This window comes from Dicentrarchus labrax, unplaced genomic scaffold, assembly GCF_905237075.1.
Source record: "Dicentrarchus labrax unplaced genomic scaffold, dlabrax2021, whole genome shotgun sequence".
Taxonomy (NCBI): Eukaryota; Metazoa; Chordata; class Actinopteri; family Moronidae; genus Dicentrarchus; species Dicentrarchus labrax.
In genome coordinates this window covers 19,466,666-19,486,661 of record NW_026136711.1, presented here as the reverse complement: position 1 = coordinate 19,486,661, position 19,996 = coordinate 19,466,666, and the positions used below count along the sequence as shown (strand labels likewise).

At 38.3% G+C, this 19,996-nt stretch overlaps 1 protein-coding gene across 1 annotated transcript in view; it reads right to left on the bottom strand.

Annotated features, from left to right (window-relative positions):
- Positions 1–19,996, bottom strand: part of tex264a (testis expressed 264, ER-phagy receptor a) — a 67,333-nt gene that overhangs the window by 5,283 nt on the left and 42,054 nt on the right. The window contains exon 3 of the mRNA XM_051415206.1: positions 4,041–4,212. Coding sequence (XP_051271166.1) covers positions 4,041–4,212 — 172 coding nt within the window. The remainder of the gene's footprint in view (positions 1–4,040; positions 4,213–19,996) is intronic.

Below are 19,996 nucleotides of genomic sequence, written 5' to 3'. Positions count from 1 at the left end.
TACTGCAAATAAGCACGTTTTGTTGCAATAAATACAAAAAATAAATCCTTCAGTGGTCTCAGTGTACAGTTCTTGTTTATATAACAGTATGCAAGCTTCCATTCAAATTGAGTGCAAATTTTAACCAAATTCCCAGAAAAACAGCAGATGGAAATATGAATTAATGTGCATTCCTGTCCACTACTCTTACAGTATGTGAATAAATGGATATGAGTGCATTAAGATTAACAATCAGTGGCGTTAATTCTCCAGTCGGATGCTATCAAACCCTTGCAGAAGAAGAGAGTGCAATGAGATGATGTACTTAACCTCAAATAAACAAAAAACAAAACTTGTTGGAAATATGTCATGCTTGTTTCATATAGTAAATTGAGGAAGGTTACTGTCTCCTCATCAGTCCACACAGATCTGATGTTTTCTTCCCCTCCAGTTGAAGCCACATGTTTCACGTATCTTAGAAAATGTCATATTCTGACTTTTTATTTTATTTCTGGTGCATAAAAACAGGTTGGTAGAAAGATATTGTCTCATAGCAATTGATACCTCCCCATTTCTTTCAAGCATTATTACCTAATGATGTGTAATTATACACTTCATCATATATACATAAATATTAAATCATATATACAATTACCGCTTTCAAGTTTGTCCATAAGTTTAACAAGCCTACTATATTCTGTAATGTTTGTATCTTAGCTGGGTCCAATAATTCTCCAGTGATGTTTCTGTGAACATTTATCAATGGTATAAATGGTATAAAAATGAAGCCCGCTGGCCCGTTTTACACTGAGGCTGGTTTATGTCCTCAAAAGATTAACAAGTTTCTCACAGCACAAACAGTGGCCGCTGTGATCACCAGATTATCATAAAAGTGTTTTCATTTTGTTTGGGTGTTTACTGCTCCCAGTGTGCTGTGGTGGTGGAAGCAGGACAAATGTTCGAGGCACAGTCATTTTATGGTCAAGGCGGTCTATATAAAGTGGACAGTGGAGTTGAGGGATGAAAAGTCGAAGGCAATCTCCCAGGTGCTGGAGCAGGATTTCCACAGCTGGCTTGTCAGACAAAGCTTAGACTCCATTGATTGATCTGTCTCTCATTAAGACGCTCAGCTGTGTCTGGGGCCCAGCACATAAACACAAACACACACACACACACACACTTTATTTCGTACAGTCTACTTGTGACAGCAGCTACTGAGCCCTATAACTCATGAAATAGAGATACACAAGCCATAAAATGTGGACACTGCACACAAGTAGACAAGCATTCATGCACCCTCAACATCTGCCTTCTTCTTGTTGTATAACATACAATACATGTGCTGACTGTGCGAATAATGAACACTTTAGAAAATGCTCACCTCACCGAGAACATTTCTTCAGTTAAAATTAAATCTGATTTAAAAACATTCAACAAATCTTTCTGAAGAAACAACCAAGATTAGTTTACATTCCAGTTACAGGTGGGTTCTGCAAAAGCACAATATATAGCTAAATTCTGATAAAAGTAACACTTCACTTCGCAATAAAAAAATCTGTCATGTTTGAAAGTCCAATCACACAATAGCTCCTTCTCAGCCCTCCTGTGAACAATAAACTGGCCCTGTGTGTTGGATGCTACATGAGGGGAATAAATAAAAATCTGACATTCCTTTAAACCGTGCTATTAGACACACAGAAACTGCCCTATTTACTGGGAGAAATGCCCAAAAGTCAAATTAATGCAGCAAAATATGTCTCCTCATGCCACGAGCTGAGGACAACCAGTGGAAACTCTAACTAAACTAATTATATATATATATATATATACATATATATATATATATATACACATACACACACATATATATATATATTATTTTCATTTTCTAACTTTCTTTCATTTTTTTTGTTATTACTGTTATATTGACAACAGACTACTTGTTTTAACTGTAGCCTGTTACTTTACTACTGTTTTAATGACATTTTTAGTTGACACAAACTGATTGATTGATTGATTGATTGATTGATTGATTGATTCACCGTAATTCATTACTTATTGGCTGAGATTGATTGATTGTGACTGTGATTGAGTCAATCATAGTAACAGTATTACCAACAGTAGAGATTATAATTTATTTATTGTAAATATTGTTTTCCTTTATTGTTATTATTATTATTTTTAATTCCAAACGCTTGCTTTGGCACTATGTACAGTGTTATGTCATGCCAATAAAGCGATTTGAATTGAATTGTAGCAACCACCTGCAGTGTGATCCCAAAGGCTGATATTCATTTAACGCTCAAACTATTTGATTCAATGTGATAAACCTGACTTTTGCAATAAGATTTTAAACACTGCAGTAAATACCTAGCCAATATTGCCTGCCACAGTTAACTCTTCATGCTTACTGCAGCTCCACCTTTAGCTGCCACACCCAACTCCCTGTGTAGATACTCCCAGGAAGTTACTCCCACCAAACCACCTGAATGCTGAACAAAGAGACTCTCTATTCTCTATTATGATCTTGTTTAATGTTGTTTATATTTCTTTCTTTGTTTAATGGATTGTTTCGTATCACATTTGTGTCACATTGTCAAATTCTAATGATCTCATTTGTAATGGTTTCTTTGTAATGTATTCTTTTCATGTTTAGAAGAAATCAAAAATAAACAGTTGGAACTGGTTTTGGATCCCTGTGTTTCAAAGACACAACTGATCATTGCCAACGCTGTTCAGGATTACGCTGCATGAGTTGTTAGTATTCATATCCCACCCTTTCTGGAACTCAATCAGTAGTTATACTTCACTCTAATTTCTAGTATAATTTAGGTAATAAACATGCAGTCTCTTCTAATGAAATTTATGAGCTCATCTAAACAGCAACAACAATCATCATGTTGCTTGAAGCTCCACTTTGCTTGGAATCTTGAGGCAATCAACAAAATGTGTTCAACAATAGTTTATTGAATTTGCCAAATTCAAAAATATAGTTAAAAGCCATTTCAAATTGTATGGAGAAATTGCTTCGCTTCTTTATTTCAAAACAAGATTCAAAATGGAAAATGATGGTGGTTTAATAAAGGAGAGGGAAAACAACAATGTTGGAGATAGTGTGTTTATGTGTGTATGTGAGTAAGTGTGTATATACTGGGGGAGAAAGACACCATCATTAAAGGATTAAAAAACATGCAAGATGGATTTAATTTTATCCGAATTACCGTACTGAATGTTTTCTAGCACTTTAGTTTGTCTTATTAACTTTCTCATTTGTTAGAAAGGCAAGCAATAATCAAAACTTTGTCTCGGTCTGGTGAGGCTGACAAACTAATTTAAAGTTGTGAATAGCTTTGACTCTCAGTTCAGCAGAATATCACTGGCTCCACAGCCAACAAGCGATGTTTCTGTGCGGAGCAAGACCTTTACCTTTGTGAGGCAATGCATAGTGGCTTCTATGGGAACCCCAATCTAAACATCCCAAAATCCGTAACATGTAGGTCCTTCCTGATACATCTTCTATATTTAAGCTGTGTTTCCAACATGATCTAAGCTCAAAGTAGACAGGACCTGATGTACATCAGCCCACCTCCACCCACTCCGTCCCATCAACAATATCATTTTCTTTCTCTAGTGATTTGTACAATGACAAAGTCAATACTGCCATAGGTCCAGCCTACAGGTCGAGCAAGTTTGAAAGAGTAATAGCAGCAGAGAAGACATTGCGCTTGAAGAAACATACTTGCAGTGACAGGACAATTACAGAGTCTCATATATCACATGTCCTCAGTGATCAAGGACAGGAGGGGAGTGTCAGACAAAATAAAAGTTGCCACATATTTACAGCTTGTTTGCTTCTAACTGACACAAGATTTAGTCTCAACAGAGCAGAAACCTGTTTCCATCAACACACTTCATTAGACTACAATTAGATGACAAAACAAATACAAAAAACAATTACAATCTCATGAATCTGTTTTTCAAACTTTTTGTGGATGACGCTTGCAAGTATTTCCTAATGAGAGCTCAACAGTGAGGTAACAACAGTGTTGGATTGGAATTACCTGTAATATCAGTTCCTCTGTCTTCATCAGAGTCCTCTTCTTTAACATCAGTTTTAACCTCCTCCTTCATCTCTGGTACAAAGAAGTCTGTCTGGCGAGACAGTGGAACCATATAGTTGATGACATCTGAACTACAGATCTCAATAGTCGGAAAGGCACACAGCTTCCTCTCCTGTGAAAGAAACAGACACAACGTGGACAATTAGACGTATAACATGAGGCACTGTTATATGCTCTGAGGCTCGGTATGTACCGTATATCAGCATCAGCTGATGTTTGGACGATGCTACTTCACAAACTTTTACAGGTCCCTTTTATTAAGAAGTTTCGTTTTAATTAACAATTTATAAGCCTGTGAGTTATTACACTGCGACTAGCTTTCAGTTAAGAAAGAACAGATCAGACTGAACATTGTGTAAAAATTCGTGGCAGTCTGCTTATGAAAGGTCCAACAGTCAGTGTATCAAAATAACAATTCAGAATATCCAGTTTGGAACATTTACAGTACGCAGTGTATACAGTGTATCTATCAAACTATACTGGTTGTTGAGGTCATCTGTTCAGTATCGGTCCTGATTTCTTCCTATTTTTCAAATTATTTGTTTTATGGTACAGAAGTTTTGGGGCACAGTTTCAGAGTCTCAAAGACATCATAAAATTGACTGAAATACTCTGTGTCGACATCTTTCACATAAAACTTGAAATATGACCGCAGTAAAGAGTGCAAGAGGGTCGGAATAAAAACCACGGCAGATTGTAGACCAAATCTGCTAAAAACTAGGAATGAAAATGTGAATGTAGGGAAAGTGTGGAGTTCTTAGATGGGCAGAAAATATCAAGAGATACGTAGCTTTAAAAATGTCTTCACTTTGCTGATATGACTCTTTGTATTTGACACATTAACATGAACATGCCCACCCATGTGAGTCCATTAAAGTTGCATTACCACATCTATGTGTCTATATTTGTACCCTCCAGTAGTGTGTATAGAAAGTGGAGATTTTATAAACATGATATCATATTTCTCTTAAGAGGACATTAGTATTAGGTGAAATTTTGCCTTATGCTTTCAAATAGTTCTCAGGGGATTTCAGAGACGTGAGCTCTTCAATGGGCCATCAGAGTACAGCTGGAGGAGGTCATCAGTGATATCCTGCTCCGGCAGCTAGCCACGCTGTCTAACTAATGAATCTTCGCTCTGCGTGGCTAAAAGTTGAAGACTGATTGACAGGTGAATGGCACAACATTATTGGTTGAAAGTGGTTAGTTCATGCTTACGTAAGCACGTGTCACATTTCATTTCACCTGGACTTTGATATCTGTCAACAGTAGGATGCCAGCTAACATTAGCCTCAAGGGCTAAAAAGTTTGGCAACACCTCACATTAACTTACATACCGACTTAATCATTCAGATTTTAACTCTTAAATATCGCACATGTCCCGTTGAGTCTGTGAGCAGGTGGTTTGAATCTTTTGTGGTTTTTCGCTACATATCCTTTTCCACATGGACATGTCAACAGATAGATCACACCCTCTACACACTACTTCACAATATAACTCCCTTTATTTGAATCTATATGTTCACACTGGTCTGCCTCTTGCTGTGCGAATGTTCTCAGAATTTCAGAAATGTCTCGTCTATAAATTTAACTGAATGCACAGACTTGCAATGTTACCATGGTTGCAAGACAAATATGGCTATTCTGGGCTTTTCCAAGATAAAAGAAACATGGATGGTCTTGCAGCAGTCACTTGAATCATTTCCCTCTGGGTTAGGGTGATCTGGACTGATTGATTGGTTTTAATCTAATCTTCTGCAGAATAAGACTGTAGGAGCTGGTATGAATCACCTGGCTGCTACACACAGGGGTTTCAGCCCGGGGCTGCCTATGCAAATGAGTACCCATCTCCTTGAACCTGCTCTGATAATGAGGACGGAAATCGAGACAAAGACAGTTGAATATACTGTAGGCACACGCACACATACATGTCTCCAAGGAATACTGTCACAGATGAGAGAGAGAGAAAACAGCATGTAAGAAAGATGTGTACCATGTGTACATTACTGACAGTAACATTTACCTTGTTATAACAGTAACTTGTTCATAATTATCATACTCTCGCTGTGGAAGAGGTTTAAACCTCATACCAGGAAGGACAGCAGATTTTCATTTCTACCAGTGATTTTACACGCATCAGCCAGAGAGGAGGAACTCATCATGAAATCACCTCATATTATTTTTGGTTGAAAAATGAAACATCCCTTCATGACAGTATGAGACCTCGCTCCACTGTGTGTGTGTGTGTGTGTGTGTGTGTGTGTGTGTGTGTGTGTGTGTGTGTGTGTGTGTGTGTGTGTGTGTGTGTGTGTGTGTGTGTATTTTTGCCTTCAGCACAGGAAACGACAAACAAGACATTTTTCTACCAACTCAAAATATTTAGTTGTAGCCGTAGGTAATTAGTACTTTGACATTAGTAGAGCATGTTAAGATAAGCCGGCCGTCCAGTGAAAATATTTTGGATGACTGGATTATGCGTCATTCTGCTGCATACTTTGAGTAATTTAGTTTACAATATTCTTCAATGAGATCATTTTTATTGGACTACAATTTTTGATAAAATGTATAGTTCTGGTCCTGAGTTTGGGTCACGTTCCTTTCAAGAACGACAATATAAATGCTTAGTTTAAAAAAACAGCTATTTCTTCAGTGTGTGATTATTTTATATCAGTGGTGTATTGTGGCTTATTGCAGGCTTCTCACTTATTAGTACACTGACTGATGTATCAGCATAGGTCTTCTTTTCCGACAGAAACACGCTTGATGTATATTATCTTACCCATCTGAGACCTGTGCTAGGGACATATCTATGTTAATAATTGCTTTCATCTTGTTCTCACCATTATTCCAAAGATATGTATGATCTCCTATAGAGTCATAGCCCTGCCAGTAGAGAGAATGACACTTGTGAGGAGAGCTGTTGAGGTATTTTGCAATATCAAGTGGAGTTTAAAAAAATCTCATTCTCACCTTGTAACCAAACTCTCAACTGAGGTGTTTTATTAAATCGTGTCCCTCCCTGCAGGTATTTTCCCATGTTAATCTATAATTATATTATTAATTTTAGTTCCACTTTCTTTTGATATCCAGTGTGTTGCCCTTTGATGTATTTCAAAGAACTCTGTGACTCTGCGAGTGAATATTAGGTTCTTCCTTATCACTCCTTCTATTGGTAATATGTCCAATTGCTCCAAAATAGATGGTAATTTATACATACTTGACCCAACTCCAAATTTATTTGTAAACAGTGTCATTATTGCAAAAATGTACACAAAACATACACATATAAACCAAATTGCCATACAACCTCTTCAAATAATATTACAACTTTAATTAAGAACCCTAGTGTCTTATCTGTATCAGCCGACATTTATTAAAAATTACAGACAGAAAAAAAGATATTGAAGTAGGGACATTTAATTGTTTCCTTTCTTTTGAACGTACAAGCACATTTCATCCATTTCTTAGACGCATTGCAATTTCTCAAATGGCGTATTTGAGAAAGGCCATACTTTAAATGTACAGGCACAAATCACAGAATCATTAATTGGAAAATGTAATCAGTGTTATAACTTTTATTACAACTTACCTAACTTTAAAATCAAATCACATTTTTTTATGCCTACAAATTTCTATTAATATATAACATTGATAACTGCATACATACTGTGAGGGAGCAGACAGGCATAGCAACAGTAACTATGGGGATGGGGCTTAGTGATCTCATTTCAGAATAAAAGTTTATTACTATATGTTACACATGTTTGTAACCTTAATCACTGTCACATGTTGCTCTAAGCTTCAATAAAATATCACATATACTAAGCTCTTTCCATATTAGAAATAATCAGTCTGATATTGATTATATATGTTTGTCTTTTTTATGTATCTTTTCTATTTTAATAATTACTGCTGTCTTATCTGACAAACAATAAACTACATACTTACTAACATCTATTATTAAACAATGATAAGCCAAAGCAGGTCTGATCTTTGGAAGGTACCTTTCACTGACCAGTAATCCATATTTTCTCCCACCAGGGAAATTAATAAAGAAATAGCAGATAGATTAACTGTCCCATCATAATCAAAACTCGCTCCTGGCTTGAATGTTTTAATTATACGACAAGCAAGATGTTCTACTTCCTCCCTGTGCCCTTTTCTGGTCTCAGCCTGCATGCCCGCTGTCTGATTGGGTGCCATCTATTTCCCTATAGTCTATCATGAAGTCAACATGCATCCACTTAACCTGTGTCTGTGTCTGGTAGCTGCTGGGATTGAAATGTGCTCTCCTGCAGGATACAGAGGCAGATGAGACTGAACCGTCTAAAAAACAGGTCAGTCGTTCCTCCATTCCGCCTCAGAGCAGACTCAACATTTATGATCATCACAGTCACACTTATTCTCTCAACACCGATCCATCATCCTAGACAAAGAGCCAGCAAGTGAACAACCAGTTGGTATCAGCACCACAAGACCAATATATTCCACAGACCATTACCTGTTCCTAATAATGGTTCTACAAAATAAGTCAGTCCTGGTCCTGCTCTCTATGTTATGCAACCAGGCTCTTTATAATGAATGACCTCGCAGCAGTCAAGTGTTTTGTCTATTAGACATGTTACATTTAAATTGTTGAAGGAAAGTGATGGTATTACTTTACAAAATACCCTTCACTTTTCTTGTGCACACTGCCTTTTATTTGAAGAGAATGTTCCCAAACCTATTGTGTTGCACTTGCAAAAAAAACCACAACAACCTTGCAGTGGAAAGAAATCAGAATATAATTCTGACAGAATAATATATATATATTTTTTAATGTGGTTACAGAGTTTAGTTGGAATGACAAACTGAATAATCTTGATGGTAAAACCACTGGAAATAACATTTATCCCCTTAGTATTATTTGGGCTATATGACAGGTATGACAATATATACCTTGAGACAACAGGTTCTGCTATAAAGTTCATATCTATATATTTTCTTTTAAGTTTGCTGGTTGTACGTGCTGGTCACGCTTTGATAGATACAATCAATATTGCACTATAAAAACACATACACTCTGAGAAATGGTTTTATCCATATCACCCTCCTCTACTCTTACACCTGTTCTTAAGTGTGTCACCCACAAGCATCATCAACATCCAGCACTGCCGAGTTTGTCAAAGTGATATACTCAAAAAATTACTCAAAAAGTAGAGCAACATGTCACATAGTGTATGACTTTCACACAGTATCATTCAATTCAATTAAATTTTATTTGTATAGCGCCAATTCATAACAGAAGTTATCTCAGGACACTTTTCAAATAGAGCAGGTCTAGACCGAACTCTTTAAAACATTAATTACAGAGACCCAACAGTACCACCATGAGCAAGCACTTGGCGACAAGGGCAAGGAAAAACTGCCTGTTAAAAGGCAGAAACCTAGGACAGATCCTCCGGCTCTAGGTGGGTGGTCGTCTGTCTCTACCAGTTGGGGTGAGAGAGAGAGAGAGAGAGAGAGAGAGAGAGAGAGAGAGAGAGAGAGAGAGAGAGAGAGAGAGAGAGAACAGACAGACAGGTGCACAGCAACAACAGTATTAGCAATGGCAATCTAGCAGGACCATGGCAGGAAGCAGGACCATGGCAGGAAGCATGAGTAAGAAAGGGAAACATGGCCCAAAATAGTTGACTAAACTAACTAACTTAATATCATAACTGTTTGACGACTAGTCAACTAATGGCTTAATCTAACAACTACTAGTCGACTTCCAAAATCAATAGTCGGGGACAGCCATAGAAACATTAAATGTGATAAGAAATGTTTTATTTGCTCTTTATATTCTAACATAACAATACAGTGGCTCACAACCTTTGTGGTTCAAGTTGATTTTTACTGCTATTCAAACAATGAGGCCACTTTCTTTTACTTATCTGTGTAGTAGCTTTGTAACAGACCTGAAAAATCATAAGAAATCTCCTTTGCTTTGGTTTAATTATGATATCTACAATCATGCCTAATTAAGAAACAAATAATCTATGATATCTGGCCTTATCCTCGGAGGGTTAGGTCTCCGAAAGAGGCAGTGAGAAAGATCTGTGAACATAATCAAGCAAGTAAATGAGCAGGAAAGTGACAAAGGCACCGGCAAGACCATGATTTAACAGATCGAAGGACACAGGTTTCAAGTGCCCTTGACCAAGACACTGAATCTCTTGCACCCCCAGGGTACTTATCTGTAGTTGACCTTATACCTTTATTGGTACAAGCAAGTAATTTTCCACTAAATCAATAGAAGTATCAGATATTTATTCTTATTGTTCACCAAGAACCCTCCCGGGAATAGTATAACTGCATCAAAATGAGCTTCATAATCTTCATGATTCTTCTCATGTGACAGAACTTAAACAGCATTTCACAAATCCAACCTAGTGAAACCACATTACTGTACTTTGGAGAAAGGTTAGAAAAAACAAGTTGCGCAAACTCATTGGTGTAAATAGTAATGTATCGATAATGTTCAACTCCTACCCAGACCAAATAGGATTTTCTGTCCACGAAATCGAACAATTTCAAGGAAGAAATCAGTGCTGTTGAAGCCACTTTATTTAATTGGGAAGTTCATTAAATGCTGATGTAACTAGACGTCGGAGTAAATCAGGAATAATTAGGATGATTGTCTGGGAGGAGGCGTACACTGAATGTGTTTGTGTTTGTGTGTGTGTGTGGGGGGGGGACACAGAAACATACAGATATAGGGAAGGGTCTCATGCGGTTTTGTATTGTCTTTTGACCTCCCTGCCAGCTGCTCTGTGAGTACACGGCATTCCTCCTCCAATAGAAATACCAATAAGAGGAAAGTAAACATAGTTAACAACACCCCTGAAGCTTGATTCACTGCATCACTTAACTAACTCTGAAAAATAAACATGGCCAAGGAGTAAGTGAGCCATAAGTATAGCGGAAGAGCTCAATACTGAAACCTTATATGGTATTTCAACCTTTCATATATGAAATGCATTCTGTCCTCTCAGGTCTGATGATTAACACTGACACAAACAATCTTCCAATTCCAGATGTGGCTTGAAAGACGCAACATCAAGGACTTGTTTTCAAAGATCTGTGCATTAGCTTCATTCTTTTTTATTCACGTCTCATCTCTCAACTCAGTGTTTGTTTTCAGCTCAGTGGCTCTTCTGGCTTATAGCCAAAAAAAAAAAAGACAGGAGACACATGAGAATCTCACTCTCAAGAGGCCAGCAGTCTCACAAAATCGAGGAGCAAACCACAAGCAAATATCAAGAGGTCTGACTGGAGATCTACCTGGATGAAGGGGGCATTTTTACCTTGCTCTGTTCTGTGTGTTTTCAGAGATGCACTGTGGTGTTTGCCTGAGGCATGGATAAAACTTAAACAGTGTATGCTGAGGGGAGGACGTGTTACTGTCAATGTACCCTGGATCCTTCTTCCCAAGTCCTTTTTTTTTTTTTTTGTCTTTACTCCTGGGTAGCAGTGGCCAAATGTAGATCTGAAGTGGCATCACATTAATAATATTTAAACAACAATAATGAGATCTAATTACAGAAATCTTTGAGCAATTTATGGTACGCATCAACATTTTGTGCCATTCTCTCAAAACGTAAGAACTACAAAGGGTAAACTACAGTTTAGAAGCCTCAAGTTTGGCATTATGGCCATCACCATCTTTGTTTTTGGGAATCAAAGGTGACCGTATTTGGACGAGAGTGTGGAGATGGGGTGGACAGGGATTGCTACACCTGAATCCTGATTGGACCTGACTGAGAAACAGTGGACATGCCATGGTAGCAACTTGTCAATTACAAGATAGCCATGCCCTAAAGCATACCCTGCTTTATGGCTTTTTGTTCCAAGTTGAAACACACCATCCTGCCATTACTTTCACTTCGGTTAAGTTCATTGCTCTTTCCACCGACACATAAAACTCAGCTGGATACTGACGGTCCTGTGGACATCTCTAGGAGACGTTAGAAGGTATTCTAGGAAATTCAGAAAATCACTAACTTAAATAGAAGCAGGCAAGACAGGCCGAGGAAACATTAACAAAAAGGGCAAATTGCAACACTTCATCACAGCCCCGGGATTCAGTGGACATCAACAATGCAGGATTTATATGAGAGAGCTGAGGCTGAATTGTAATTCAAAGACATGGTGGCATGAAGGGATGGTAGTTAGAGGTCCTGTTCCATACCCAAATGTGACAGATTTTATCTTCACAATGTCCATCAATGCCCACAAGCAAAGCAGTGACCTACTTCTATCTCCTTAATTGTACTGTTAGCCAACCTGAAAAAGAGCAACAACTAGTGTAAATGCAAGACGTTTAACACATCTATCTCTCTTTTGACACTGCCTAAAGCAAAGTCAGCAGAGCTTTATTCTTCATCTATGTCGAGGTGAAGGGTCACAAATTGATGAGGAAATCGAGCGACTGCTCTACCACAAAAAGGTTGTAGAGCCTTTACTTTTTACAATGGTAATAATTATAACTGGTAAAATAGTCAATGGCTGTATTTATCTGTACCGATGGACGTGAGCTACCATGCAGCTTGGTTAACTTTCACTGGCGAAGTCCCAGCCTCAACGAATAGCAAAGGCGTGTGCATTTGCCTCAGCAGGCGATGGTCACTCCCCTGCATTGGCATATATATGCTACTATATGCCTTAAACGTCTATATTTGAGTCACTCAAGTGATTGGATGCTCAAAGTCCTGTATGCTAACACTAAATCTGAGTGTTTGCCCTTTTCTTTTTTTTAGAATTCTTTACATTTACATTTTACAACCCACATTAAAACACCGCAAAGTTGTACCTACTGGTCATTTTGAAAGCATGATTACAAACTACTCCAGTCAGCTGTCACTATTTTAACTGTTCTGTTGTTGTCTGTTTTCTCTATTTATTCTGTTTTAATTCATCACTGAAAATGAGGGCTTGCCCTCAATGATTCCTCAAAATGTATATAAAGGTTTAATGAATGAATCACTTAAAGAAAAGGACGATGAGGCAGCTTGAAGGAAAATATGCACACTTGAAAATTAAATCAGAACTTTTCATCATAGGTTGATAATACCTAAAAGACCATCTAAGTGTTGATTTCTCCTTTAAACGTCCCTGACTTTCATTTGAAGAAACTACTGATCCTAAGACAGAAAAAGCTGTGTCTTGCAAGCAGTAAGAATCTGTGACAGCACACCTCCCCCCTCAGGGGACAGACGTGAGGTATGGCTCAGGGGCTGTGGTGAATAATGAAAGGAAGACAGAACGTTCATTCAGACCTGTATTCACAGTGACAGCCTCAAACTAGCATGGACCCTACGGCAAGATGGAGAAAGACCCTGGTCCCTAGCTATGGGTGTAAGCCATTTCATCACAATGGGTTCAGTTCAGATCACACACTTATCCATACACACACAAACGTATGGACACTCACACATATATTTGTAGGTGAGAAATAATCTCACCTTGGTCCCCTGACACACAAAAAGGAAAATTAATACAAAAGCCGAGCAACTCATGGTGACAATTGGTGACAGTCCCCTGAGTTTTCTCTCTCCCCTGGTCTATTTACTCCCACTGCACTATTACAGCCACATAGCCCACCCTCCTCACACCCACCATAACCTCCTCTTCCCCTTCCTATCTGTGGAAAGAGACAAAAACTCTACTTCACACCTCTGTAGAGGTGTCCAATTCAGACTGTCCCTTATGGTCACACACTTCCCCGGAACAGAGTATTTTCATTCTGCCTGCAGTGGGGCTATTTTCTGCATCCGTCTCAGCAAGCCCAGGCCTCCTCCTTCTTGCTTCCATGCCCTGGTGGAAGTGTGCAAAGATAGCTGTGGGTGGAGGGAGTGGAGATCTGAGGACTGAAAATGGCATTGCTATAAAGGCTGTGGAGCTGGAAGAGTGGAAGGGCGATGAGTTTGTTGCAACCTCTACATGCACCCGTGCAATCAATAAGCAGAAACACTGGATGAGCTACAAGTATAGTGACTCTGTCAGCAGCTGCTGTGGTCTCCAGAGCTCCTCCACAATTGATCTGGTGAGCTGGCAAGAGGTGAGAGGCAATAAGAGGTAGTAGAGCTAGTCTCCCAACAGTGGATTATAACCCCTCCCCACATACACACACACACACACACACACACACACACACACACTTCCTTTTCCTTCTTCATCACATGGGAGATTTTGGACGTGCAAGAAGATAAAAAAAAAAAAGAAAGCAGGCCAATTAAAAGTGAAAAAATATACAGTATGTGGTTCACAAATCACTGCTGGGCAAAGAATACTGTCAACATGAGTGTGGACTCAAATACAAAGCAGAAAAGAAACCAGGTTAAAAACCTATACTGTATATATACATGAAGTTGGTCTCTGACCATATGTTTTAGCCATGCTAGCTGCATGTCTCTATGGATGGCACTGACGGTTTGGTTTGGTTCAGATTATATATAGATATGGAAATATCTCATCAACTATTGGATGCATTGCCATGTGCAAATATTAATGTTTCCCACAAGATGGATCTTACAATGTTCACCTGACTTTTAATCTAGCTCCACCATGAAGATGACATTTTTGATTTATAGTGAAATGCCCTGACAACTATATGAATAGATTGCCATGGAATTTGGCACAGATATACATGGTGCAGAGAGAATGAAGCCTACTGACTTTTCACTTAGTGCCACCAGCTGGACAGATCTTTTACAAATCCAGTTAAATCTCTCATCAACATCATATAACAACTATCTATTGGCACAATTTTATGTGCATTCATGGCTCCCAGAAGGTGTACCCTAATGACTTTGGTGATCCCCTGAACTACTGAATGAACTGTAATCACTTATCTTCTCTTCTCAATCATCAAGTTAAAATTATAACAACATTCCCATCAGCCATTTTAATATGGGGGTATACCTAATGCCTGCTAAACCTCAGTATGTTGTCATTGTGATTTTTTTCCTTTCTTGTTTGGGTCATTTCACTAACTGCATGTGTGTCTAAATTTAACAAATAGTCTACTATTCAGCTGGGGACATTTTTTATTTTGACTTATTTATTTCAGTTTCAGTTTTAGTCAAACTTTGGATTCAGTTACTTTGGGTACAGCGTAGAAGTGCTAAGAGTAATGGGTTTTCTTTTCATTTCACCACATTACCATCAGAGTAATACTCTCCCTGTCTGAAGTGTTTGTCCTATAACATGCATGTTTAAATAGCAGTCTGAATCCTGGTTAAACATTTACATGTAGAAATCTGGTTGGATTTAACTGGGTTTATTCCCCTACCAAGTTTACAGAAATTTAGTTTTCAGGCATCTACATGATGTTAGGAACCAAAATAATGACGATAACCAGTTTATTTGAGGGAATGTAAACACGCTGACTGAGATGTATAGTTCCTCCAGAGCTCTAAATGCAGTCTTTAAGGAGGAAATTTAATATGCCTTTAAGGCCTCAAGTAAACACTAAAAAAGCAAACAGAACCTTTACAGCAGCTGAGAGAATTCTCTCTGAAAGGCGATTGGACAGAAAGCAAGAGGCCATTAAGAAAACCATTGGAGAGGTTTGCAGTCAATTAGTCCTGGCTATTAAAGCTTCAAAATTCAGTGAACCATTGCATGGAAAGGAGGATATGGAAATACATGAATATGAATAGTGATTCATTTTAAACAGGCAGACAGATTCCCTTCTCTAATTGAGATCTTAATCTGAGAGTCTAATGTTAGAGATATTCACATCTCTATTCTAATGAGATACAATTAGGAGGAGGGAATGTGGACAGTGACTGTGTGATGTAGAGAAACCAAACTACCAATTCTTTTCTGCTGCAAGCTTCTCATGTACAGAGCACCTTAAATATATGCCACATAATAAGTTTCTACACACCACTGCAGTTTCTTTGCACTAGCAAACCTGGAGGCATTTAGAGGGACCGAGAAATTATTAGTGAATCATTTCTGACCTGTCAAGTGAAGAGGGCTTAATGCTACGGAAGTGGCATTTTGTTAAGAGCTTCAGCAGGATAATGAAGCTCACAAAACCTAGGGCAGATCATTAGAATTGTGTCCATGTCCCTGTGGCATCCTTATAGAGACATGTGCAGCCAATCAAATTTTATACGTGCACCTTGTCCAAACATAATTAAAAGTTAAGAAAGGCAGAAAAGAAAAAAAATATTGCATCCACAAAAATGTGTGATTAATGTAGCAACAATGTGATTAATGAAGCAGTAATGAGTTCTGTCTAGTGTTCTGCGAGATTTGGCCAAAGAATGAAATGACAGGGCATATTGTAGAAAAGAACTTGAGTTAAAGAAAATACCTGAACAGAATAGAAAAGAGGTATAGGTGATGAAAAGCATTCCTTCCACACATCAAAATACATAATCAACAGAGGGAAACAGAATTCTGTTTATCAGGCTTCACTTCGTCTATTGTCCTTCACAAAGCCTGGCCTCGTAGCCCTGTGAGCCATCAGGCATTCTACCACCTCTCTATGAATAAACCATGGGTACCCATCCTTGGCATTCGCACTGGAAGAGGGCATACACCAGCTCAAAGCACACATGTGGCCATGATGCACATAGCAAATTAAATGCAACTGACAGGAATCTAACAAAAAAAAGCTTATTAACCTCTTGAAGTCCAATTATTTCCGTCACATTTTCGATTAATTTACATTTGTAGTTAAAAAAGCCGACACTTGTAATTGTATATTTCATACAATATCTGCTTGTTTCAATATTTAATTGATGCCATGTTTCTTTTATCAGCACCATTACATCAAATAGAAAATTCAACACGTCTTGTGCATCATTTTTAAGCCCACACACATTTCTCCATGATACAACCTGACATATTTGGTATGTTTCATAACCTTGGCTCCTTGAGCATAATTTAAAATAAAATTATGTGGGTTTGAACAAGACAACATGCTTTCCTAAAAGCCCTACCACACAGACTGGTAACTGATAGAACAAATTGTCACACGTCTCTTTTTTTTAGACAGTAAAGTGCCGGTGCTTTTACAATTCCTCACCTCCACTCCCTTGCTGGGCATTTGGATGATTGAAAAGTCTCAGAGCAGAATACTCAAACCTCAAAATCCTCCTTTTGTCTTGGAGCTCAACATGGTATCTCCTTAACTAGAAAGCCTACAGAGCTGAATTAAGGACTTGGATGGAGAACTGTATCTAAAGCATTTCATGAGCCCTGTCAGGTCATGTTGATCATCAAATGGATCCACACAGCCTTGAAATTTTGCAGTGAGAGTTGAAACAGAGGAGCCTCACAACAGCTCTGATTCACAGTTAGTGCATGAAAACCATGTGCTTCTTTAGCCAAGAAGTGAGACAAATTATTCGGATTTGTGCCAGGTCAGTAGATCAGAGAGAATATTTAAATCACTTACCATCATATCGACTCATTGGATAGGTAAGATAACTTTCTTAATGCCATTGTCTGCTGGCAAGACAAACAGTGGTGGGGGTAATGTATTCAACCAGTGCTTTAGTTTAATAATATTATTTCTTCCGGTATCTGATTTAAGTAATATCGGTATCTCAAAACAGTTATTAGCAAGATAGCATGCTGAAGTTTAGCAGGTATCATGTTCACCATGTTAACCATCTTAGTTTAATGTGTTGCTATCACATGCTATCATTCACTGTCTCTAGAAACAAAGTGATGGATGGATAATGGAGATGTAATTAGTGTTGGAGGTATATATGGTCAAAAAGCAAAGTACTTGACAAATGAAATATTGTCCTGATGGTGGTGCAAGATGAAAAATTAGGACAACATCACAAGATTTCATTAAATAGGAGACATCAAACAAAAAAATATTACAGGAAAAAAAGATTTTTGCGTAAATTGTCCTGCATGTGTAGCCATTCATGAGGAACAAGGTGGGTAGAAATACGAGGTAGAAATCTGAATGCCATTCTACAAGCTTTTGCTGATAATCTTCTGCTGTACATGTCACTCAGTACTGTAGTGGACCCCACGACAGCACCGTTCACAAGTCGGGTTGGGTTTGTTTATGAACCCAGGATCTCCTTTCACTCCTTCACAATAAAACTAAAGCACATATTAAACAGAATGGACAAAGCACCCATTCTGAAGAAAGTAAAAAAGTCAGTAACGATTAATGGTGGCCTAATGGGATTACCAGGTCCAACAGACAAGGCAAAAATCAAATTAACAATTAGGGTCACTACAGAATAAATATGAGCTTCATTCTACACCAGAACCGCAAAACCTTACCTGACTGATATGGACTGGTTTTCTTCCCTGAAGGAGACAATACCAAAATAACAGTAATTATCACCAAGGGGTCCCCCTAGGCTGTTTCCCTTTTTCTCATCCTGGTAAAGATTGACAGGCACTCAACAGATGTAATCATAAACCTTCAAATACATTCTTGATGAATTTACCTTTCCGAGACTCTTCTGTTAACACAAGTAAGAATTTATGTAAATTCAAGTATCGACTCAGTGACAGATACAAATAATCTTATACTGAACACATGTTTTCACATTAATTAAAGTTTGACGTCTCTTGAATTTTGACTGACTTATAATGTTCCTCATTCATACCTCAGTAAAAGCAAGCCTAATCTCTCTTTGATGCATTTTTTCATACTTAAGACAAGCTCGCTTTGAGAATAACTCAACTCATTTCCAAGTTTATCCAAACGAGTAAAGAAGGAAAGTTTAGTAGAGCCCCTATCTGTCTCCAGCCCCCAGTCTACGGATCAAGATTCATCACCTAAAGTGCCTGCCTGCTGGATGCCAATTCTTACTGCCATCTTTTGCATTACAGAGACGCCAAAATCGAGAACCATCACTGCCTAAATCAACCACCACCGCCGCCAGAGTTTGTCCAGCAGCTCAACACCTCTGAACACCTCATTAGTCACCAAGTTGTTGCCCATGAATATTTCTTCATGCAGAAACTGGGATCAATGTATTGAGAATTCACTACTCAGGTAATAAGACTGATTCATCTAAATTCTTATCATTTTCGTTTGATTGAAAATGGTGCCCAAAAAATTATTTTAATTTTGCTACATGTAGGCAACACACAACAATACATAGTCCTTGAAGCAACAGTATTGCCAATATTTAATAATGGCTCAGCACTGTGACTAACATGAGTTTAATTTAGTTTGAGACTTTCAATTAACCCCGGTAAACTGCACATACAGCCTACTGAGTGGTGATCAAGAAGGCAAACAAACTTCACTTCCATGGCCACAATCAGTGTGAGTAGAACAGAGAGAAGAAAACAGGAAACTGGAACTGATCTTCCGACTAATGGCATGTTTTTAAGAGGTACCAAAGATAACAATTTGTTTCAGATCCACGCCTCCATCCCCAAAGACCAGGGAAAAAGGGATGATCCGGTGTCAGCTACAAGACAGAAGCTGTTGGGTCTGGGTTAAAATCGCTATAGCCTTGCTGCTGTCCACAGGGCAAGAGCCATGTTTAAACCAAAGGCCACCCTCTATTAGAGCTCTGTCAGCATGGAACAACGGCAGCTTAATGGTTACAATTAACAATCCCTTCTGCTGACAGAGCTCCTATGTGACTGTGCTCCTCTCAGCCTGATCCTGTTCTAATGACTGTGTTTTATGGGTGCAGTGAAAGAGAAACCGGGACCAAAAGATGGAGCAGGAATGTTAAGAATACTGGAGGAATGGATGTATAGAGAAAGTTGAGGAACAATTAAAGTAGCTTATAACATAGAATGTAACTGTTGGGTTTAGACAAGCGATAGTATGCAGTCATATGATATGCTGTAGATATTGCCAGATTGAATATGTAATTTGTTAATACATTAAAACAAAAATATAGTATGAAATCAAA